The 24,830-nt window shown below is 52.7% G+C and overlaps 1 protein-coding gene across 1 annotated transcript in view; it reads left to right on the top strand.

The window, feature by feature from the left end:
- The first annotated feature begins 14,142 nt into the window (after positions 1 to 14,142).
- The window catches only part of LTBP2 (latent transforming growth factor beta binding protein 2), a 59,027-nt gene continuing 48,339 nt past the window's right edge, over positions 14,143 to 24,830 (top strand). The window contains exons 1-3 of the mRNA XM_072337551.1: positions 14,143 to 14,803; positions 21,170 to 21,240; positions 24,106 to 24,343. Of these exons, the coding sequence (XP_072193652.1) occupies positions 14,355 to 14,803; positions 21,170 to 21,240; positions 24,106 to 24,343 (758 nt within the window). The 5' untranslated portion in view covers positions 14,143 to 14,354. The remainder of the gene's footprint in view (positions 14,804 to 21,169; positions 21,241 to 24,105; positions 24,344 to 24,830) is intronic.

Consider the following 24,830-nt stretch of genomic DNA (forward strand, 5'->3'; position numbering starts at 1 on the left):
GCTAAGCTTTTCTTGGCTCAGTTGTTGAACAGCTGATAAGGATTTTCTTCAGATACCTGAATGAGTGAATCACCTGGGGAAATGATGCTTTGTTTGGATGTAGTTCCTGTTATGGCTGAGTCTGTTGGTTAAACCAAGCAGTAATTCCTTGTTCCCAAAGTGAATGTGTATGTTTTTGGCTGTTCTGTGTCTGACTTGCCTCTCACGTGACAGCAGAAAAGGTCTGAGTATGTGATTATAGGAACTATAAAAGAAATAAACTTATGGGAGACCCTCAAGCCCACAAGAACCTCAGTGTGTCTTGGCATGAACCTCCTGGTACCAAATCTCTGACTTTAGAATTTTCTTTTTAAGCTTTCTCCTTGTTTGTGCTTTTCTTTCTCATTATTTGTCATCGAATGCGTGAGAAACGTTAATCCCTGCTCTCAGGAGCATGGAATTTGATTGTAGGAGGGAGGTGTTGCTGCATGAATGTGTTCATTTTTAGACATAATTTGCTATAACTCTTTTTTTTTCCCCCCCTTCTGCAGTAAAACAAAACAGCTGTAGCTGAAGTTCACCCAAAACTCCCAACCAGTCTTTCCCCGCTACCCTTCAGCAGGGATGGCGTGCTACAGCATACGCTGGGCTGGAAATGGGGAGTGAGGCTGAGAGCCAAGCTGCTCTCAGGGTAAAGCTGCAGTGAATACAGGCGGAGGAAGCAGAACTCTCGCACCAGATGAGGGATGGAGAAACAGGAATTGGCCTGAGGCTGCTCCAGGGCTTTCCACAAGGCACGTGAAGGCCAGAGTAAATTTGGGTAGTTTTTTTTCGGGAGTGACTCTATGGTGGCCAAAACCGCATTCTTCCCTTCCTCTTGAGACAGCCCTCTGATAAGCTGTGAGAAGCGTGCTGGCCCGTACCCATCCCTTCATTTAGAGATTTATGCTAACATAATGCTGAAGCCCTGTAAACTGATGCAATTTTCCAAATAATGTTAGAAATCTCATCTCTTAGCAGAACGAGCAGCTGCTTGGGGCTCTCGTGCTGCAGTAGCTGAAGCGTGGGGTTGCCTCGAGTTTCAGCACAGCCACTTACTGCAGCAGATGAAGAAACATGGGGAAACACAACTCTCTCCAGTTCTCTTAGAGGATGAAACCAGCTCCGAGAGGTTTGGTTGTGTCTGGAGAGGCGCTTTGCTGGTTGGGGGCTGGCTCGGGTTTGAGGAAACCCTCACTGCTGGTGTGGAACAGCTCCAGATCCCTGCTTAGGACGAACTGTCAGCCTCCTTCCCTTTTGCATGTATTTAGAGTGGTGATATGCAACGTTCCCACTCCTGGGCCTTGGGAATAACGTGCCCTGTGCTATTACCAATTGTTGAAACTAAAAATTACCATACAGAAATACCACCTTCTTGTCTATGCAGCAGGAGAGAGGTGCAGCTGCGCGGCCACCAGGGGGGGGCCGACAGCCAGCTGGAGCCTGCCGGGATCAGGGTTGGGGCCAGCTTCGGAGCTCCTGAAACCTTGCATGTTGGGGTGCTCTTTCCTCTCCTCTCCTCTCCTCTCCTCTCCTCTCCTCTCCTCTCCTCTCCTCTCCTCTCCTCTCCTCTCCTCTCCTCTCCTCTCCTCTCCTCTCCTCTCCTCTCCTCTCCTCTCCTCTCCTCTCCTCTCCTCTCCTCTCCTCTCCTCTCCTCTCCTCTCCTCTCCTCTCCTCTCCTCTCCTCGTTTATTTGTTTCCTTTTCCCTCTCACTTTTTTTTTTTCTTTGAGTTTTCTTCATAAATTTTCTTTCTCCACTTCCAACCCTCAAACTGGAGCATGTGAGAAGTTAGCATCCAGGAAGCATCCCCTTGCTCAGCACAAGTCCCTGTTGCACTCTCCCCCTTGCCCTGTTGTTTTCCAGCAGGCAATACATTAAAGATGCATGAGAGGAAGTTGGGTTTACATGTGTACATTAACCTGCAGCACGCTCTCGGGAGGCTCAGGACAAATAGCTCAGTAAGAACAACGTGCTCGATAGGAACAAACAACAGCAGTAATGCTAACCAGATCAGATGTGTTCCCTTGGGCTGTGAGACACACAATAGTCATCGCTTTGAGAGCAGAGAGGGAATTTTAACGTGTGGACCAGTAAAGGTTAGCTGAGCTTATTCTCTTTTTAGGGCCCGCTATAATTAAATGGACTTTTTCTATCACCTGCGGGCATCGCCAGCTTCTCTGGAGAGTCAGTCTGCATTTCTCAACTGCACACCCATCTCTGCTCTTCAGGCGCTGGGTTCAGCACTTGAGGCTTGAGAGTGTGTGAGAGACTGGAAAGAAGGCTGCGTTCTGCTACAGACTGAGGTGTAAAGTTAGTAAAAGAGGAGAGCTGTAGAAGAAACGTGCAGCTCCACAGCCAGCAGGGACTATGAAACAGTGAGCACATGGGCAAACAGAGCTTTCTGCTCCATGGATGGATGAAGGAAAGGGAAAATGTTTCTACTTGTCCCTCCTAGGGGAGGATTAGTGTAGCAGGGATATGGGTAACGAAACCGGCCACGGCTAAATGAGATTTAGAGCAAACATTCCTGTTATAGACCAGGCTCTGCCTCTGATGGGCAGGGATTAAAGCAGCTTTCTCTGTTTCCTCTCACCTTCCTCACAGCTACAGGTGCAGGATGCAAACCTGGAGGAGGGTTTGGCAGCTGGTGGCTCTAGGCAGGAAGAGAAAGGCAGGATCTGCTTCAACCCTGTCATAGTTTTGAAGCTAATTAGGTCTGGGTTAATTTAATACTTGAAGAGGGAACAAATAGGCACCTTCTTCACAGAACTGGGTGTTAACAGACTTTCAGAACCCCACTGCCCTTGGGGAAAGGCCATCCACAGCATCCTCCTCACCCTTATCTCTACCCCTGCATCTCATTTTCTGCCCTGTTCTCTTCCTCTGTTGCTTCTTCTCTGCCCTGTGTGCTGGTGTGGCCCTGGGGAAGACCAAGTGCACCAATCCTGTCTAGCTTGGCTATCTCCCTTCTCCAACCACTTGCACTAGGAGGGCTCCATCCCCAGCTTTTCTGGCTGTCTCTTGCCTTTCCCATCAGTCATGGTCGCTTGCCCTGGCAATGTTTGGCAGGGGCTCTACCCTGGCACAGTGAGCAGCCAGGGTCAGCTGTCAGCCTCTGGGCTACGAGCCTAATGCAATGGAACAGATGGAGGTATTTTTTCCAACTTTTCCCTGGGCAGCGGGATTAAAGTCTCTGTTCTCAGCTGGGGTTCCCAGCACAGTCACTTCCCCCTATGTTATACAACACCCTATTAAGGCAAACAGCACAAACGTGTTCAGTGGGATCCCTTCCCCCTTTAGAAGGGTGAAGAACAAGGGTGAGGGAGGTTTCTGAAGGCTGAGGAGCTGCCTCTGGTTCAGGACCACTGAGTTAATCCTGTCCACATATCCCTTGTGGTAGTGCCCTGCCATCCTCTGCTCAGACCCATCCCCGTGGTGCCAGGGCTGAGGGAGGAAATGGTGGGTAACAGAGATGTTGGGCCATGTCCCAGCTGATCCATCAGACTGCGCATAGACTTGAGTGGATACAAGGGGAGAGAAATTTGTGTGGCAGCATCATGCCAGCCTTGGTGTCCCAGCCTGTGGGTGTGTGTGCATGCATGTAGCCTGTTTGGAGGTGGCTTACAGGCAGCCTTGGTGAGGGAAAAGCCTCCCAGCAGGATGAGGGCGCATGCATGGAATGAGGTGCTGCTGCCTGTGTGTACCAATTACTTGCTTTATTGACAGAAGACCGTAAATGAACAAGGGAATTAATTAGGCCTGCAGCAGGCCAGGCTGGATGCCTGCAGTGCTGAGAAGGCTGGAGCTGGTTCAAAGTTGCAGGAGAGCCGACAGCCCGGAGCTCTGTGTAGCAAATCAAAGGTGCTGCTGGTTCTGCTCCTGGGGAGTGCAGTGAAAAGTGCCTCTGACCAGAAGGACGGTCTGCAGGAGGGAGTGGGATCGCTTCCTGGCATCATCTGTTTGTCCAAGACTCGGCTGAAGGACACAAGCAGCTTGTTAATTTGCTCCGTGTCCAGCTGCAGGCTCAGACCCTGCAGGAGAGTCTCAGAGCAGTGTGTGCGGCTGTGAGCCAGCTCCCACAGCCTGGGTACTTCTCATGTGCTGGGCTGGGGCACACTGCAGCTGTCTGGCCCAGCTCTAGGAAAGTGCTCGCAGCAGGGCCTTTCCATCTGCCTTGGCCTAAGGGTGACCCTCACAAACCTCCTCTCCCCGTGGTCGCCTCAGCAGATGGTGGGAAAGCAGAGGAAAAGAGGAGCAATAGAAGCTGCAGTGGTAGGAGGGCCCGGCGCAATGGTACCTCTTGCCCTGACACCCACGTGTTTGTTTTCAACCACCCAATTTCATCTGCCCTCTGAGCTATAGCTTCCTTGTTCCCCCTCCCACCCCTCTGAGCACCTCATGCTCCAGCCTCTGAGTCCCTGTGAGGGCTGTGGAGGTGTCCAGCTAGAATCCAGCTCCACAGGCAGAGCAGGATGGGGAGCTCAGCCCAGCAAGAGCTGAGGAATGCTAATGTTCTAGATGATGTGTTGGTGCAGTCTTGGAACCTTTGCTTTGGGCAGCTGATCTCTTTATTCTCCCCTGTGAAAGAATCTGCAGGGAGTTATTTCCTCACCTATAACTGCAGGAGCTCAAGGAGGTGGAGTAAGGCACTTGGTCCACTGTGGGGGAAGCTCCAGTTCAGCAAGGATGTTTAGGACAGCTGAGTTGTGTATCGCCCACAAGTCTGCACCAGCTGCTCTACAGTCAGAACTCAAACCAGCACCAGACTTGGTCCTGGTTCCAGTCTTTTCCTTCACCTCATTTGTTAGTGGCTTTAGATGCACATCCTGTGGCCAGTACACAAAGGCCTAGCTAGCATGCAGGGCACCTATCCAGCTGCCCTCCTACTCCCAGCAGGCCTGGCTGGATGCAAGCACTGCAGAGGGCTAGGAGGGAATGTAGGGAGTATGCAGGTCACAGTCCTTAGTGCTGTCGTGCTGTCTCTCCGGGAGGCAGCAGTGACTGACTTGGACAAAGAAGAGTCCTTTCCAAAACACTACTCAGACAGATGTGTCCCAACACAATGTAGAGGTGTAAGGTTTGCTTTGCAGAGACAGCTCACCCTCCTTGTGTTATGTGCAGTGCTGATTGCTGTGTGAGATGACCTTGCCTCCTGCAAAACAGCTTGTCAGGCAGTGTGGACAAGGAAACAGCCCAAAAAAGAATAGCAGGATGGTGGAGAGAAACTTGGAAAGGTCGTCAGGCCCTCACAAATGCAAAGATGTCTGGGGGCCATGAAGAGGGGCTCTACTGTAATGTTTGGTACTGTGCCCAGCCTGAAACTCTCACACCATTTTGCAGGCTGGACCAGTGTTGGCTTGTTTGGCTGGATGGAAGTACTTGTCATTGTGTCCTGAGGACTGTATTGTGCCACTCTTTAATTCCTCCAACAAGGTGTTGCAAGTAGATATGCATGTCTTGTAGCTATGCTTTGGATTTGGATCCGCCTCTGGGGACAGGCGGTGATAAGTGCTAAGAGCTGTTTAGATCCCTAACTTGTTTCTGAACTGGTTTCCAGCAAGAGCAGAAGATGGAAGTGTGGGGAAGCAGCTGCTTCCTCTGCTGGAATCATCCCGAGGGGTCTGGGAGGAGCTCCAAGTTCACCGTGCCCTCTCAGCAGCTGGGTTAATGGCCAGGCTGAGTCTGCTGGTAGCATTTTCTGACAGCAGTTAACTGGGTTTGCCCTTGTTCAGTGCCTGCTCCCGGGATTTTGCTTGTCAGCTGCAGGGGCAGGTTTGGGTCTGTCCAGGCAGTTCCCCTGCGGAAAGAGGCTGCTGTGATTAATGATCAGTGATGAATGAGGGGGAAAGGGGTAGGAGAAGAGACCTGCCAAAGCTTTGACTTCACTGAGGGCAAAGGTTCAGTCTGCTTTGGATCTGCCGATGGGAGGGAAAGGCGCGTCCAGGTCCTCAGCCAGCCAGGGTGTTAACAAGCGAGAGGTGAGCCTGGGTGATTAGGATGTCCACGGCTGCATTGCATAAATCAGGATTTGAGTGCCAGAAAAAGTCTCCGGGGAAATGAAATGTCCAAGTGTCATCAGCTCTGCAGAGAGATAATTAGAACCAGAAAAGCACCAGGAGTTAAAATGGTACAGATCAGTGAAAACAGGCTTGAGGGATTGGGATCCTCGTGGATTTGCACTGTCTGTAGGCTGAGCAGGAGGGAGGAAGGGATGGCCATGGGGGAGTCAGGGTGTTTATGGAGGAGTCATAGGGGTTAGTCCTCCTCAATCTTGGAGACAATCAGCTCTGATAGAGGAAAGTTTTCCAGCCAAATGAGATCCCCTGCTCATTCAGATACCTTGAACAGAAAGCAAGAAACAGAGAAAAATGGTATGGGCCAGATTCACTATGACTCTGTTTGCTCAGTCAGTGGAAGGAGGAGGACCCCATCCTTTCACTCTGAGCCTCTGTGAACTGATAAACCACAGCTATGTAACTTGGGAGTCAGCATCTTCCTGGTGCAGCCCTGGTGGGACTGGAGCCAGTATCTGTGTGGGCCTTTAGATTGAATAGAGTCATAGCTGAGGTACAACATCCGCAAAAGAGGCACCAGTATCTCCTCCAGCTGTGACCAAACCCACTGTGACCAGAATGCCAACAGCCTCCTGGCTTAGAGGTTAGATGAGTGTGAATCATGCAGCAGAAGGTTGCCCCATCCATGGAGATGTTCAGAACTCAACCAGACAGCCCCAAGCACTCTGCTCTGGCTTACCCCACTCTGAGGACAGGTGTGACTGCATCATCTTCTGAGATCCTGTCCCACCTCCAACCAGTCTGTGAATGCAGGAGAACACCAGGCTGTGTAGGGCTATGGCTGAGGCTGGCTGAGGCAGCAGGAGCACTCTCAGACATACTGTGGTGCTGCTGGAAGGCTCCTGTGCTGTGGAGACAGGCTCAGAGCTGAGCTGCTGCAACACCTTCGCCTCCAGGCACTGTAGCGGTGAGGTTGTTCTGTGTCCAGGTCTTGCTGGAGGAGGCAAGGCTGTGAAGCAACCTGTGGAAGTTAGGCATCAAAAGCCACATGAGCATCAGGTCTCAAGCCTGACCAACTGGTGGTAATGGTAGAGTTATTTTGCAAAACAGCAATGAAGTGTCTGGGGATGATTTGTTTTTCTAGCTGCCTTGTTGCTGCCCCAAAGGTTTGTGGTGAAGGACGCATGTTCATGTCTCCTGTTGTACCTGCTTGTCCTCAAGTGCTTGACAGCACTGCTCCCATCTCCTTGTTGACTGTGTAATCCCTGCCTGGATTAAGTGGCAAAAGGTGAATCCTCAGCTTATGGGAAGAGCACACTTGACCTCTGCCTCCCCAGAGCTGCACTCTCCCTGGGGAGGAAGCGTTGGCTCAACCCTGAACAAAGCACTGGCTGTGATGAGTGAGACTTTCTTGCCCTCACAGTGTGGGGTTGGGCCAGAGGTCAGATCTATGCTGCAGTGAGAAGGAAGAGGCAGAAGACCCAATGACCTGGAAGCTTAGAAGTAGCCAGCTCAACTTACTGAGAAATGTGAGGCTGCAGGATCCCCTCCATAGGCAGAAATACACTGTCTGGGCAGATGGTCCCACTGGCATGGCTAGACATGACTTTTCTTGGCAAGATCAAAATGATTTTCTTTTCCTATTTTCCAACCCATTCTCCTCTGTTGTGTCTTGCAGTGCTTCTTGCCCTGAATTGCTGTTGCATCTTTGCAGGTTCCCCAAGTCCCATGGAAGACATCATTGGTAGTAAACTGTGCCCTTGCATTGGCATAAGACAATGCTACATGTGCTCAGTGGATAGGTGCAACTAAACACAGCCATTTTTTCCTAAGCACTGGTATGCATACCGCTCTCACCTTAATTCAGAATTCTTCTCCCTCACCGTGCCCTTTGTTCCAATATAACCTGTCTCACTCCAGTGCCACAGGGCCCAGCAAGGACGTGGGCAAACAAGGTGGGTGTGTGGGATGGTCTTGTATCAGAGCCGGACTGAACTCTGGTACCAGTCTTAACACCCTGGGGCACTGCCCTCAGCCCCATTATCATGGGCTCCATTTAGAAGTTGTCAGCTCTCTCTGTGCTGATGCTCTTACATTAGTTCCCCTGAGTCAGGCTGCATTTCTTTCCAGGCTTTATTGGGATCACCATCCAGTGGTCTTGTGGAAAGCAGCAGGTACCGCACAACTCAAGCAGACATCCTGCTCCGGCAGCTTACAGGTCTTCTGCACCTCTTATCCCCAGGTCCTTCATGCTCCTAAGTATTAGCTGTGCTTCTGTTGGCAAGGGATGGCTGGGAAGACAACCAGATCAGTGTTTTAAGATGCATTTGTGTGGGAGGTCTGTTATGAGCACGGGTGTGAGAGGCGCACATCTGAGAAACTCATACAACAGCAGGGCTGTGCACGTGAAGTGGCTCAGGGCAGCGGGCCACAATCCCTGCTCACATCTGCGTGCTGCTGACAAACCCATTAGTGGCAGTGCGATGCTGCTGGGAGTCCTGGACATTGCTGACGGCCACGTCTGGTGCAGGACAGAGCTGCCGGAGCACATTCTTGCACATGATGCAGAGCAGCTCCATGACCATCGATATGAGCACAGTGCTTTGGGGAGCTGCTGGCCCGGGGCCGGGATGGGTGCACTGCATCAGCAGGCCCAGGGGCGGGAAGGGCGCTGGATTTCCCTTCTCCGCTCCCCTCTGAGAGCCTCGCTGACATGGCTTCCTGGAGCAGAGCTGTCAGGAAGAGGCATTTTGGGTTTTCAGGGACACGTGCATTTGTGTGGCTCGGCCTGGCCTGTGCGGAGCGTGAGAAGGGTGCTGAACCATCCACCCAGGCCAGCTGCTTCCTCCAGTAGAGCACTGAGACAGAGCCGCTGCCATACCCAGACTGTTTGGAAACATGTTGATAAACTTCCAAGCGTCTATTTCACAATCCAGATGTGCTCGCCTTGGCTGTAAACCCTCATCTGAAGAACAGGTGTGCTATAATGTTTCTAGCAGTGGTCCCAAAGCCAGCTGGAGGCTCGAGCTGAGCAGGGGCCAAGGGGCTGGTGCCATATAGGATATGCACGCCGGGGCAGGGACAGGTGAGGCAGAGAGCTGTGGGTCAGCTGTAGTTCATAACAACTGGAGTCAGACTGAGGGAAGAGGGGATTGTGCCGCAATGTCCCACAGACCTCAGCTGCTACTCGGCAGCACTGGAGCCAGCTCGGGAGAAGCTGCCCTGGCTGTAAGGGTAAGCATCTGCGGGGTGCACCAGCCCTATGTTTATTTCTTTGTTAAAACAATGAGGAATGGGAGTTTATTTCTGGTGAGAGCCCGCACCCAGCTGCGGCTCCATGAGCGTGTGCCACACCTCTGTGTGGCAAGGTGACAGCGGGCAGCTGGTGAGGGTGGCTCTCACAGCTCTGATGTCAGCAGAGAGCTGGATTCCCAGCCTGTGAAGTCATAGCTGGGAAACTGGGTACACAGCCTAATCCCAATAATTACCCAATGGGACTGTAAAGCGTAAATGAGCTAGTCATTGCCTGGTGACTGACTACTTGAGCTCCAACACACGCCACCTTATCATTGTCACTTTTTGCAGCTAAGATTCACTTATTATTGAGACATTTAACACTCACTTGAAATCATCGTATTGTTACAAACTGAGGTCACAGCTCTCTCAGCTCCCAAACTGGTAGGAAAGCACCTGAAATTTGGTGCCATTTTGGGATGACGGAGTAATCAAGCAAATATACAAATGTGACGTCAGCCATTTTGGGGTCTGCAGGACTGCCACCAGTTTTCTCCTGAAACACAAAGCTGTTGGATGAAGGACTCCCAGTCTAAGTTCCCGATGCCTTTAGCAGTGGAGTGTTGTAAAGGAAAACCTCAAAGGAAACAGAAGTCATAGCTTTTTAGGAAAACTACTTTGAAATCAGACGCAGGAATTAAATGACTTCAATCCCAAACACTCAGTAGAATTCAAGGCTTGATGGCAGGCTTGTTTGTTTGTTTGTATTTGGTCCTTTTGATGTGCTCAGAAAATGCAGTGTTGCTGAGAGAAGTCCCATATGGCAGGATGTTCTCAGAATGAGCTCCTTCAGCACTGTCTGGCATTATCTTGTTTCTTCTGTCTAATGATGATGTTGTGATACCTTGCTTGGATCTGTCTTTTCCTTCTTTCAGGTCATGGGCTCCTTGAAAGCGCTGCCCCTGGGGTGGTGCCAAGAAGTTAAGCTTTTTGCTGAGGATAACAGCCTGTGGTCCTGATTTCCTTAGGCTGTCCAGTATGTGACAACCTGCCTCTGGAAAAGCTTCTTCTCACTTTTTATTCCCATTTCTCTCTTCCTGAAAGGTGCTGACTGCATGCTCTGCTTGAAGCCCCATGGGGCGGACACCCTGATCAGCCTCGCTCCTTTGAGGAATGTATGATGTTGGGCTCCTGGCCGGGGCTGTCCAGTCTTTAGGCCACCTCTCCCTGCCACATGCAGCTCCAGCCACAGGTATGAGGAGGCAGAGAAGCCAGCCCCAACCTCCTGGGGAGAGGGGAGGCCACAGTCAGATAACTGCAAACAGGACTTCATTAATTATAGATGGACAGGTTCCCCTGAGCTGCTGTAGCTCTGTACAAGTCACGTTCTAGCTGAGTTTTCTCTCTTTGTTTTTTTTTTCCTCTTTCTCTTGAAGAGTTGTTGAAGGGTTGAAATACCGTGATGGATAAATAAGGAGCCAGCTGTGCTCTGCAGCCAGCTCCACCAGAGCCTTTCTGCAGCAGTAGCCCACAGCAGTCTCCTCTCTGCTTCACTCTTCACTCCCTTCCCCTGGGTTCTGCCATCTGTTCCCACTCTCCAGGTTTCTTCTCCCTCACAGTGGCATATTTTGCTCTCATACTGTAAGCTCCTTTCCAGCATGTGGACTCAGCCCTCAGTAATGCATGGACGTATGTTCATACAACAGCATGACCAAAGGGTCCAGTTGTAGGACACACACTTTGTTTGTCTGTGCCTCCTTCTTCCCTCTTGGAGATGGCCCTGGTTAGACAAAAGGAGGAGCAACAAACCCAGCAAACCTTGGCTTTCTGTTAGGAGCTAACAGACAGTTTTTGTTCTGATTTCTGACAATATGCTGATCTTCTCCACAGAAAAGGAGGTTGGGATGTGTCCTGGGGCTCTGAGGGGTGGACACATTAAGAATGGATGGAGGTGGCTGGAGGGCCAGCATGAGTGTCTGGACAGAGCTGTACCCAAAACCTGCCTTGCAGCTTGTCAATCCTTTGGGAACATCTTCCCTGAGCATCCTGTCAGCACGAACGCTGAACTCCATGTCTCTCATGGCAAAGCCAAAGTTTGGAGTGGTGTTCCTGGAGGCTTTGCTGGCCACGCTTTCAAGTCCAGAAACTGCTTTTCTTGCTTCCTCCATGTCCTTGATTTCAGAGGTGCCCTCCAGAGATGCTTGAATTGCTGCCTGGAAGCGGTTTCTGCATCCAGCTTCCCAGGGCTACTGTGCCCTTGCTCCTTGAGGTGACTCTTTTCAGAGGCTGTGACTTGCATCTCCAAAAGAATGTCTGTGCACCGTGATTTGTGAACTTGGGGGACTGGTTGGCCTTTCCCTGCATCTCAGCCTTCAGCTGGGGGAATGCTCCTTCTTAACCCATGAGCAGCTCCTGAATCCATGGAATGTGTCCCATCTGCAGCGCGTTAGGGGTCCACTCACAGTGGAGGAAGAAGCACATGTGTGTTGTGAACCCTTCAGAAGAGGAAGAAAACAAGCTAATTAATCTAAGGGATGTGGTGCCAGGAGCTACATCTGCAGGCCAACTGGCCCTGGAAGCATGGTTCCCAGGTGTTACCCAGCCAAGGGGGTGCTGCAGAGCTGATGGAGACACGAGGGGTAGAAGACTGAGGGTACAAGAGGTCCAGGCACAGAGGGATCCCTGCTCCCTATTCTTTGAGAGGACTGAAGGAGAACTGACTCTCAGCCATCTCTCCAGGGTACAGACCACCTTTTCCTACCCAGCCTCTTTCACCAGGCACTGTGACTTTGACTCTCAGCTGCCCAAGCACTCCTGTTTCTCCACCACAATGGTGGTGGGAAGGATGGGCCGTGTTGGCAGCATGGTGCACCCTTTTTCCTCTTCAGGTCCCAGTGAGCCTCTTCCTTTCCACTCTAGCCCTAAGGACTGACTTGTTCCCCTTGGTACACTGCTGGCCATGGAAAGTGTGAACTTAGGGAGGTGCCACATCTCCATCCAACCTTGGCCTCTCCGTTGGTGCTGTCTCAGCACCAGAAGGTTGATGTGGTGCTTCTGCTTTGCCCACCTGCAGCTCGCCCTCCCAGACCACGCTCCCTGCTCTTGAACTCCACTCACCACCCTCCCCTGCTGCTAATCTCTCTTCCCAGGCGTGGGTTTGATCTCGGCGGCGAGCCGCCCGACCGGCCGCTCTCTGTCTGCGTGAGTTCCTGAGAAATGAGGTATTTCATGTTTGTCTGCTGAGCCCCCGCTGAGCAGTGTGCTGCAGCCCAACTTGCAGCTCTCCATGCACCCTGCGCTTCCCAATTTCCGACTCATTTTCAGGGAGAGTTAAATGCGAGGCAATCCTGTGCCTGTGCATTTCTCCTGGCTCACCTGCATTGGGGCTGCCCTTGCTCCCTGTCTGATGGGCACATGCGCCACTGGGAAAGAACAGCTCTGGAACATCCCTGCAGGAGTTTGCTTGCATGTGGAGACTGGGTAGGGCTCATCCAGCTCCTGGGATGGCTGTGAGGCGTGACACAAAGCTGATTCGAGATGGGATGCCAGCACCCTGTGCTGGCTCTGTGTGGGGTACTGAATGGCCAGCTGAGGCTGTGCTTGGTTTGTAAACCTCATTCCTCAGCTCTGTCTGACTCCAAGACTGCATCTTCCTGGGGTGACCCAGTACCTCCAGGGAGGGATCCCACTGGTGCTCCAAGTCCTCTGCAGGGCTTCCCGCAGGGCTTCTAGCACTGCCAGGGTGCTTTGAGAAGTTTTGTTTATGGCTTTGTTTATGGTATTGATAATTTTCTTGTGTCAGGTTTAGGCACAAGCATTCTTTCCACTGCTGCATAAGAAAGTAATTAGGTGAGGATGGAAAGGACATTCCTCTTCCTCAGAACAAAGAGCTGAGCCTAGACTCTTATCTGGCGCTTCTTGCAGCATTCAGCAGCTACGCAAAATTCTGCCCAAAGAGATGGAGATGCATGCAAGGGCTGCAGTGAGCAGTCTGAGGACCCCACCCCAAATACCTCATGGTGTTCAGCTGAGGCTAAACCTGTGCTCCTCAAGGAGGACCTGCTTCTGCCCAAGATGGCCAAGGGCAGTGGAGAGCAGCAGAGATGTGGCAGAGGATGAGGTCAAACCCTGACATCCTTCTCCCTACTCTCACTCTTTGCCCAGTCCTTCTCAGTGTATTTAAAGCAGTCATTTGGAGCCACATTTCCACCTCCATGTGCCCACACGGAGGAAGATTGGAGAGTTTGACATCTATTGATGGATGTGACCCCTGGAAGGCGTCTCTTAGCTGAGGGACCAGGAGCTTTCACGTGAGTCTTTTTCTACAAGTAAATGCGTAAATCTCTGAGCTGGATTTGGGGCTGTACGAGAGCACTGAAACCAGACTGCGATGGCAGGAAGGCTCTTCACACCGGCAGATGCCACCAGGGCAGCAGGCAGGCTGAGGAGACGCTGCGGCTCCCGAGGGCCCCAGACGCCGGGGGATGGAGGCGCGTCCCTCTGGCGCCCGCATCCTCGCTCTGCGCCCCCACGGCAGCAGCCGCGGCCGCTGCCGCTCCCCAAGCGCTGCCGGCATCTCTGAGGGTTGGTGGCTCGCTGCGGACCGGGCAGCAGGGGCGGCGGGAGTGAGTGCGGCTACCGAACCGGCGGAGCATAGGTCTCCCCGGCCAGGCAGGGGTTAAGGCTTCTCCGTTGTAGTTTGTTTCCCTTTGCCAAAGTGGGTGTTGCTGGAATGTCTCCTCTGCTAAGGAGGGGGGCTGAACCGTGTCCTCTGGAGAGGGGGGATGTCAGCATCAAAAAGACGCAAAAGGGGGAGGTTTCCAAAAATAAAACCCTCCATCCCCTCCAGGCTCTGGCAGTGCCAGAGGCGGGCGCAAAGGTGCTCGGAGCCGCCTGCGGAACGCCGGAGCACGCCGGCGGGACGGCCGCGCTCCTCCCGCTCTTCCTCCTTCTGCGGGGCCGCTCGGCGGTCCCCGGCCCGGTCTCCGGCCCCGGTGGGCAGCAGGTGCTGACGGAGCCCCGCGGGGAGATGGGGCAGTGAGGCGCGGCTCAGTCGGGCGGACCCGGAGCGCAGCCCCCCGGAGGGATGCCCGCCCCACGCCGCCGGCCCTCGCCCGCCCCGCGGGCTGACAGCATGCGGGGGGCCGCGGCCAGCGTCTTGCCCCTCACCTTCGCGATCCTGCTGGGACTCGGCGACTGCCAGCGGGACCTGGCGGCGAGGCTGGAGCCCGGCGCCTCCCGCCGCGCAGAACCCCGCCGGCTGCGGGGTCAAGCTGCGCCCCTGGGGGCGACGGGCACCGCTCCCGGCCTGCCCCGGCCGCACAGAGCCCCCCCGGAGCCGGCCGCCCTGCCCGCCGCCCTGCGCCCCGAGCGCGGCCCCGCGGAGAGCCCCAACGACGGCCGCAGGCAGCGCCCCGAGCCGGGACTCGGCCCCGCACAAGGGCTGCAGCCCTCCCGGCAGCGACCCAGGAGCTCGCACAAGGCGCGGGTGGTGCCGCAAGCGAAGGAGCCGAACGGCAGAGGGAGGATGGCGGGGTAAGTGTGCGCCGCGTGCCTCCCCGCTGCCCCGCTCGGGCGCGGCGGGACGGCTCTCCGGGAGGGGGGGGTGGCGTAGAGCCGCGCTCCCATCGGAGCCCTCCGCCGGCGACTGCCGGTCCCTTGCAGCGTCCCACGTTTGCGATGATCCGCTTGTGTGCTTCGAGGTGCGAGAGTGGGGCAGCGCCCGCTGCCCGGCGCACGGGGCTGTGCCGTGGGTAAGCGTGCTGGGTCTGGAGTTCTGCTGGCTCCGGTGGGTTGAGCACCTGCGTGCTGCTGTGGGCGGTGGATTCTGCTCTGCCTCTCTCCGGGTGTCGTGCCCCGTGCTTGGCAGGGGGCTCGTTTGGCGCGGCGGGATGGAGCCTGGCTGCCGCAGTTCTTGCTGCAGGTACCTGGCCTCTTGGCTCCGTCCTCCCATAATGGGCCCCTTGTAAGCACTCCACACAGCAGCTTCCCATGGCTTCAGCTGGCTCAGCCGCGGGAGGCTTCTATGAGTTGCCTGGCAGAGCCGCTTCCAGCTCCAGGCTCTGGCTACAGCCCTGAGGAGGTGGAGAGGAGATCATATGGCAAAGCCACAGCTGCTCTGCAGTGAAGGGGAGCCTGCAGTGAGACACATGGTGCGGTGCTGACGTACCCCCCAGGCTCCCTGCTCTGCAGCTCCCCCTCTGATCCCCTGAGGCTGATGCCCCTCACGAGGAGTCTCTGCTAGCCAGGACAGGCCATTGGAGCCCTGGCATGGGCAGACTGACTGACCCACATGGTGGTGTGTGTTGGCTCTGCACAAGCTCTAGGCTTACTGTCTCTGACACGGGCAGAAATTCTTCCCCAGTATGGGCAGGTATCTTCACTGGAGTGCAAAAGGCAGCTTCATCCCTGACTTTCTCCCTCCCTTGCTTGCCTCGCTGCAAACCTTTAATTCAGAGGTGTCTCCATGTACTTTCTGCATGTTCCTGTGCTCATGTAGCCTCTTACAACTACACCACCTTGCTTTTCTTCCCTCTTATGTTTGATACACAAAGTCTTGATCGCTAATGGCAGGTAAATGGCAGTTTCTGACACACCAGTGCCTTCTTTTACCAGTCTCTTGGAGGGAGAGCATATTGGACTGGTTCCTTGGGAGACCCAGTCCTGGGCTCAGGAGGACGTTATCCTTCCTGCAGTCTGACTGCTGTCAGCCTACACGTGGTGTGGTGGTAGGGTAGTGACCTCCCTGGGCAGCGTTTTCCAGGTCCCCATGATGTCCTCAGTGCCAGCAGCTGGCCCACAGTGGCACCTGGATCTGCCCTGAGCCTCACACTGTACAGAAGGGTGCTGAACCTCCCTGAAAGCAACATCCATCCCATAGCGGAGGACATTGCTGTTGACCTGTTAGCTGCCTGGTGTATCCAGGGCTGCCACTGGCCTCCAAGCCCAGGTGGACAAAGAGCTGTGCCTCAGTGCTGTGCTCCCTGTCCACGTGCGCTCTGCTCTGGAAAGCGAGAGCTGAGAGGAGAGCTGCAATCCCCATGAACGTGAACTCTGGAACATGCATCTAATGGCTTGTTGTCAATGGCTTTCCATCTCTTCTGGAGTCCAAATCAGCACTTTTTAAACTTCTCAGTGACCTGCTGCTTTTGGATCTTTCTCACACGAAAGCTGCGCTGAAGTCACCGTCGGTGAGTAACCACATGGCGTTACTGCTTGCCGAGAGCTTGCTGCCGCCTCCAGCCGCTCCGTGAGACTCCCTTCTTCCACCTCATCCATCTTCCTACATCCCTTGCTGCACTGGACACGTTTCCATCCAGGAAACTCAGGGCCCCTAAAGAACTTCATTTCACCATTTCATTTTTTTGCCAGGTGGGATATTTTCTGTTCTGCAGTTTGCGCTGCACTCCCTCTACTCTCTGGTATGGTGACCTTCGGTTTCCCTTCCTCAGGTAGCATTGCAGGCTGTACTACACCCTGGTGCTATTTATTTATATAGCTTCTTTGGCTTAAAATCCCAGCTGTGCGTGGGTTGCCTTTCCTCGTTCCCGAATCACAGCTTTCTGCTGGTACCTCTGGGGGCCTCTCTCAGGTCATTGCGCTCACTGTGTGCCTGTGTCCCGGGGCTGCAAAACCTGACTGTTAATTAGCGTTATGTCCTCCTCTGCACAGCTGTTCTCCCACTTTGTTTGACAGAAGCATACCCAGAACTGAGTTTGGATGTGTCTGGTGTCCTGCTCATGACCGATGGTGCTGCAGGTAGGAGCTGCTCACACCTTCCTGTGAGCACACCTTGCCAGAAACTGCCTTTGGGTGCTTTCTCCATTCATTGTGAGGTGACTTCTGGCACCACAGCAAGTATCACTGAAAACTGCTGTCTTTTATCACTGAGCAAGGGAAAAGATACAACTCATCTCTGCCTGCTTTGCTGTGCCCCACTTCCCTGCCTGTCTCCCAGTCCCTTCAGACTGGCTTGCAGAGCCCTTGCTGCTGTGGATGAGCTGTTTCTACCCAGAGCCATGGAGCAGGTGGCTGCCCAGTTCAGTGTGTTCAGACCTGTGTTTGAAGTGTTTGTAGGTCCATCCATGCAGCTCCTGGTCTGTAGAATTCTTTTTCTCCTGAGTGTCAGGATAGGCGGCTCCCAGGCCCTCAGAATGGCCCTAGCATTTGCCAGCTAGTGTGCTGGATGTATTCCTTGCTCAAGCTGGTGGTCCTGCTGCACACCACTGTGTCCCCTGTGATGTAGCCCTCTTTGTTCCCCTGTCCCATGTCTCCTGTTCATTGAAAACAAGCCCTCAGTCATGTATACAAAATCAGAGGGAGATCAGTAACCAGGGAATACTCTGGGGAAGCCTCCACTTTTGTTGCCTACCTCACATCTGGGGACATGTGGGGCTTTTTGGACAAGTAATCCCAGAGTGACAGGCTGGGAATTCCATCTTCTCCCTCCTGCTTTCTTTTTGTGCCTTGTGTGCCCCAGTTGTTGGGTTGTAGATGCTGCCTGTGGTCGTGCAGTCCTTCACCACAGCTTTGTGAGATATCAGCTCACTCTGCAGTGTGTATATAGGATTGTTCAGGCACTGAGGCAGTTAATGCTGATGTGGACTTGGCAGAGTATTTTCAGTGGCTCATGGATGCCAGCAGCCTTTTGCTAATGTTCTTCATTGGGTCTGACTGCAAATATTTCATACGCAGCTGGATGGAATTCACTGTCATGCAGCATAAAGGCAGACCTGGTGATCTAATAGTCCCCTGGCCTTCAGTGAGGATGCTGTGAATGACCCGCACGGAGCCAGCGGCTCTGGCAGCAGAGCACCGCGCGGAGTTGAAAGATGAGGCATGGATCGCCCTTAAAGCAAATGCTGAAAAAAAATGGTTCTGCTGAATGCTTCAGAAATATTGTGTGATCACCACTAAGGCTGCGCACATGCTTAAACTATGTGAAGCCACGATCTTACTACTGTTTTCTAGTTTTCCTTCCCCCATTGCTCATTGCAGTTGCACGGCTCAGGTTTCAAATAACACTGTGAAATCTTGCTGGCTTCTCTCGTGCTGGGTGCTTGCTTACCACTTTGCTTGATGGGGACCTGACCCTGGCAGTGGCCTCTGGCTGAGGCAGCAAGGCGAGTTGCAAAGGGCTGGCTTACTGCGGCTCTTTTGTTCAAGTTATGGGTTATGCTGGTGCAGCCAGCACTATGCGTGGTACTTCTTAATGTGGAGGAAGCTTTGTGTCACTGAGCTGGACCAGGAGCATCTCTGCAGGATGATCCATGAATCCTGTAGCATTCCAGTGTTACAGCACCTGGGAATATCCTGAGCCATCCCCGTGGGCTGCCCAGGATGAGGGTGCACTAGACCAGCACCCCTCCGGGGATAATGACACCAGGCTGGAGTGACCCTGCCAGTGGTTCTGCAGTCTGGGAGCAGCCCTGTGTGCCTGGGGGTGGCTCGTGCCTGAGCCATGTGCTTATGCTAGTGCTGGTGACAGCACGTGCAGCTGGCCGAGTACCACGGTAAACATGCCATGTTCCTGAGACCCCCAGGGGCTTGCACTGCATTCTTTGCGAGGCAAGGAAACCACACAGCATTCAACCAGTGCAGATGTCAACTGAATGCAGTAACTAGAGCCAGATGTGCCTGGCACTGGGTCCCATGAGTCAAAGCCCCCAGAGCTGTTGCGCTGCTACGCACGCCTCAGCTCACCTAACTGCTAACTTTGGGGTTCCTTAGCAGGAAATGGATCTGTTCCATCTTTGTCCTATATGCTGCTTTTTTCAGCACTATGCTCCCAGTCCAAGAAGTCCTGCCCACCTCCACCTTTGCCTGTCCCCTCATCAAGGTGGCTGTGGAAAGAGGAGGTGTTCCCCTTCGAGTGCACTCTTTTCCCCCTGCAGAATTGCTCCCCTCTTAATGTGCCAGGCTGTCCTCTCTTGAGGAGCATCCCTCAGTGCTTGTGTTTCCCTTCTTCTGGGGTTGGCAGTGGTTGTCAGTAGCCAGTTGGAGTGTGATGAGGGCAGGGGACGCTCAGCTTGGGAGCAATCGGGAGTATGTGTGAGACAAACCTTGAACTTCAGTTCCATCAAGAACCTACAGTGGGACTCAAAACCAAAGCAGCTTCTTTGGAGAAGGTTCTTAGTGTGCCTACAGGAAACAACCTCTGATTGTGCCAGCAAGTTGAAGCTAGAAAAAGAGAGGTCTCTGCTCTCTGAAGAGAGTGGTGGAATGTGGCTGGCAAGGTGTGTGCCATGCTGAGGGAAGAATGCGAGATGTGAGAGTCAAAGCAGAGATGCTTATGCTGATGCTTGTAGTCTCTCAGCACATCTGGACACCTGCTACAGCTCTAGAATGGTTTTCTCTATTGATTCACACATCTTTAAAACGTGTGAGGCCTTTTGCGGGCTCTTACACAGTTTATAAATGAGAGTTTGCTTGGATACTTTCTGGGGAGATTTTAAAGAAGAAATCTATAGATCTCTGGGTTCATAGACAACAAGCTGAAAGTCAGTGCTGCTGTCCAGCCAGAACAGGTGTGAGTGAATGCAGAAATTAATTCGGCTCATTCTGTTTGCGGGAAGACACGCAAAGGGCATTTAAACACTTTCTCCTGGTAAAATCTACCTGGTTAACAAAGTACTGATCCTGAAAGACCGGGTAGCACTTTTGAAATGATGTGGCTTCTCAGACCACTTCCTCTTCCCGTGTGAGGTGACCGTATCCCTATAGATGAGTTTCTTTGCCAGCACCAGGGCTGTCCTTGCACGCCTGCTTGCCACTCTGTTTGGCTCTTTTGAAGTGTGAGCCCCATACCTGGAGCTCTGGCGCTTCTGGGGCTGCCATCTTATGTTGAGGGTATTCAGGAGTGCTAGCTCAGAGCGGGATCATCTTCTGACCCTGCTGCGTTCCTGAGAAAGTCAGTCTAGAAGACAAATGTGCATGTTTCCATGGTTCCTGTAAATTCTGTCAGAAGCCCTAACTGCCTTGTCCAGCGTTAGAAATAAACCACACTCCCAGCTTGGTTTCCAGAGGCTTTCCAGAGCCCTCAGGCTGACTGTTTCTAACTTTGTATCTTTTGACAATCATAATTTCCCATCTACCTGGACTTGCAGAGGTTATAAATTCCCTATACTTTCTCTCCATGGTGAGTAAATACTTTTGGAGAGCAACTTGCAGCTTGTTGTCCTGTCTCTTTATGAACATGTCAATGCGTGAAGTGGGAGAGAAATCAGGGTTAGCTGCCTGCTTCAGCTTTGCAAGGCACAGTGGTGTCTCTGACAGCTGTACATGGCCTGCGATTAGCACCTGAAAGCAGACAATGAGGGCTGGTGGGGAGGATGCTGTCTGTGTAAGGGCAGTCAAAACATTCTTGCGTCAAAGTGCTGGAATTAACAACCATGGAAGTGATCTGAGCCTGCTGGAATTAGGAATTGCTTTGCGCTGGAGGGTTGGTGGAGGCAAATGATCACAGGGACATAGCTGCTGGCACATTGGGCCTGCAGTGCTCTGATGGGAGAGGGTGTATCTTCAACTGTGGCAGCCTAAGGCTTGTATGGAGTGCAACGGCCAGACCGATTCACTCCCCAGTGCCACAGAAAATAGTATAGTGCCACGAGGTTGTTAAAGATGGCAACTGCCATCCTCAGGAGGAGGATGTTTTCTCTCAGCACTGGGAGCTGAGCTCAGAAGGCACTGTGCACACTGCTGCATTCAAGCAGCCCTGGGGGGGTCTCTTCCAGGCACTCAAACAACTCAGCCCTTGTCCGATGGGTTTTGATCTCAGCTGCTGGTCCATCTGGAAGGAAACATCAGATGCTGCAGGAAATAATTTGACGGGTGACTCAGAGGTGCTGGCTGCGGAGACCTCAGCTCCCCTTTCTCATCACTCTCTTTTGTCTCTGTGTTTAGGCCGAATGTCTGTGGGAGACAGTGCTGCTCGGGCTGGGCTGTGGCTCCTGGCACAAACCACTGCATCAAACGTGAGTACAAACATCACAGCCCCAGAAGCATCCCCAAAAGTGTTGTGGCTTCATTCTGGGCAGGGGGAACAGCCTCCTTTCTCAGCACTGCCCTGAGCAACTGGCCTCGCTCAAGTGGCAGCAGCTGCCCAGATGTTTGGTGGGATGGAGCTCAGCATTGTTTGCTGCGGGGTCTCACCGTGCTTTGGCTGCGCTGGGATAATTGCATTAGCAATCGCCGTTCGGGAGCAAGAGGCCAAGGGCTGACTCACCTCCTTTCTCCCTCTCCCCCTCATCCACAGAAGCCAAACGGTAGAGAGCACGCTGTGCTGCCAGACAGTGTCTGTAAACAGAGTGGGAGGCCAGCAATGGCAGCATCTTTCTCTCATTAGAGGTTTTTGTAGGAGCCGTGGATCTGGGCTCGCGGCCATACAGGCTGCTGAGCGCCTGCTCAGGTGCTGCTGTTCCTGAGGATTAATTAAAAGGACACCATCGATGTGATTGGGCCTGACAGTGTCATCCCAACAGGGGATGTGAAATCTCAGTCAGGACTTGGAAGGAGAACGATGGTGTGTAGCGATGGTGTGTAAACATCTAGTTCCCAGCTGCCTCCCTCCGTGGGCTTTTCTGCTGGGGATGCTTGGCTGTTTTTAAAGCTGCCAGTGCAAGCTGAACAGCCCGTTCTGGTTAATTTCTGCACTGTAATCTTGTGTAATTTCTGATCCCATGCTCTTTGGTATGGGACATATCAGGGAAGTCAGCAGGGGTTTGATGTGGGGCATAACATGGAAGTTAGCGAGGTGGAAGCGCAGCAGGGGGAGGCTCTGAGCATGGTGAAGCAGGGAAAAAAATTGGCATTTAGGTTGCAGGAAGGACCTCAGCTCTGGAGGGTCTGGGTTTGGGTGCAGGAGGAGTGTGGGCCAAATGCTTACTTTAATCCAGTTGCTGACACCTACTGAGCACAGTGAGTTCTTCCTTTTCCACCAACACTTTTCTGGGGACTCCTGCAGCACCTCTGAACTCAAACCTTAGGCAGAATTCTCCAGCCTTTGGTTTGCTCCAGCTGCTAAGACTAAAAAGTGCAGTAAGGAATGGGGAGTTTTCAGAGAGCCAGTGACTAGGAGGATAAAAAAAGAGAAATAGCTCACCTGGGGATGATGGCATTTGCTGGTGAAATGAGGGTAGGCTAATGGAGTTAAGGAGGATGATCTCACAGGTAGCTTAGCTGATGCCTACCAGTTCACCTTTCCCCATTCAGACTGATTCCTTCTCCCGTGCTGAAGAGCAAAGGAATGGTCTTGCTCAGACTCATAACATTAATTCATCTATCTCAGCAGTGCTCATGGCTAAAATACCTGATGAATATACGAAGTGTTTTGCTGTCTCTGCTGTGGCCTTGGATGGCTGCATTAGCACATGGGGCTTTTCTGCAGAATGGAGATGAATTTCATGTGCTCTCTCCTCTCCTTTGTCTTCTGTACAGTGACAGTGGGTTTTGTTGAGCACAGGCTGGTTTCATTGCAGTAATGTTTTCAGTCTCTGTGATCCATACGTTGCAGTTGATCTAAGTGACTGTTGGCTTGTGCAAATCTCTCGCTTGTATTAATCGTTCTTTCCTTCTGGGTTTTCTAAAGCAGTCAGAACTTTAGGCTATAACTGAGATCACACATTATTTTGCATCAATAAGCAGAGACTATTTCACAAGCAAGTGGACTAAATCACCCCAGTGGTACAAGTCCTTCAGCACCTTACTGGTTTTGCTGTGGATGCCTCACTGGATGGACAGGCTTTCATCTCACCAGAAATGATTTGTAACTCTATGGATGGGGAGAGATATCTCTGAGCATCCCTTGATTTCAAAAGCCACAAAGCAAAGAGTCTGTGGATGATCTCTAGATCTTTCTGCTGCCCAGAAAAGCAGCATTTCCCACAGATGTGTTTGTATCTCCTGGAAGTAAGTGCAGTGTGAGAACAGAGCCATGGAGGGAGAGAGGTGCTTGTGGAGCCCCAGCAGCTGTGCGTGGTGGTGGTGGGATGTCAGAACTGCAACCTGTCCACAAGGTTTCCCTTTCTTCTTTGAAGAAAGACACTGATTTTCAGTACCTCCTCAGTTATGCTTGCTTAGAACGTCCAACCTAGTCCTACCTAAGCGACCTGTGGCTCCTTGGCTCTTGCTAACTTGGTTATAAACCCAATTTGGCATCTGTTAACTTGGGAAGTGTTAGGGTCCAGCTTATAATTAATAGCACTTTCCTCCCGGGGTGCAAACTGAAGCTGATGTGCTGTAATTAGGAACACACGCAGGCTTGGAGAGTGATTTGGGCATTAAGTTAATGAACTGTAAGTCCTCATAGCTGTGAAGGAATTTGAGGATGGTGAATCTAAAATCAGCCATGGAGGGAGAGCTGGCAAGATCTGGAGGGGACAGGAAGGGGGACCATTCAAATCAGACCCCAGAATGTAATAAATCAAAAAGGTAGCATAGAAATCACTCTCAGGAGGCTGCATTAGAGCACTGTTATCTTACTCCTCCATGTCTGCTAGCTTCTTCTCTTGTGGTCGTTGCCTCCCCTTGGTTTTGGATTGAGGTCCTGTTCCTGCCCAGAGCAATGAGCGTGCTGGATGCTCTCTGTAGACTACAATGCCCTCTTTTATGTTTTGTCTTTCTTAAGTGAATGATGCTTGAAAAGTGTTCTGCTGAGACCAGTGGGGAGAAGTGGGAACGGAGAAGTGTATGGCTGAACCTTTCTCCTATTGAGCAGAAGACAGCTTGCCCACAGAACAGAAATAGAGTCATGTCAGTTGTGCTGCCCTAGCCAGGTCCCAGATTCAAACATGCTGCTGGGAGCCCCGCATTCTGCTAACCTTCCTTCTGTGTCCCTCCAGCTGTTTGTGACCCACCGTGCCAGAACAAGGGCTCCTGCAGCCGGCCCCACGTCTGTACCTGTCGCTCAGGCTTCCAGGGCTCCAGGTGTGAAGAAGTTGTCCCTGAGCAAGAGTACCACCCACCCAGCATTGCCCTACAGCCCCCTGCGGGCTCCCTAAGGAGGAGGACTGGCACAGCTGAGCGGGATGCCTCCCCACGAGAGGCTCAGGCACCTGTCCCACGGCATGCACCCACCAGGTAAGCTTCCCCAGCTTGTGTACTGCTGTCCTCCCAGGGGGACTTTGCTTGTCCTCAGGGTGGTGTCACAGTCTTCAGGCACAAACAGGGATGCAATCCTACAGGGCAGGAGCACTGGGAAGCCTGACAGCATGTCTCGTCCTCTGAGCGGTCTGAGTGGGCAGCAAGCTGGAGAGTGGGCTTAAATCTCTTTCCAAAGTGGTAGCATCTATTTAGCACCCATGGGAAGTTACACAGATCCAAGGTGTGCTGTCAAATGCCAGTATAAGCAAAATGAAGATACGTATAGCACCTCAGAGGTATATTCTCTCAGGGTCTAGACATTGTTGGGTCAGATGTTCCCTGCTTTTTTGTCACCCTGCTGTTGCTTGGGTCATTTTTGTACCCAAGCAGGTATGAAAGCAAAGACACAGCTACTGGTGTCAGGAGAGGTATGTACAGGACATGTATTGCGAGGAGCACATTGAGCTCAGGGTGATAACTGTGG

This window comes from Excalfactoria chinensis, chromosome 5, assembly GCF_039878825.1.
Source record: "Excalfactoria chinensis isolate bCotChi1 chromosome 5, bCotChi1.hap2, whole genome shotgun sequence".
NCBI lineage: Eukaryota > Metazoa > Chordata > Aves > Galliformes > Phasianidae > Excalfactoria > Excalfactoria chinensis.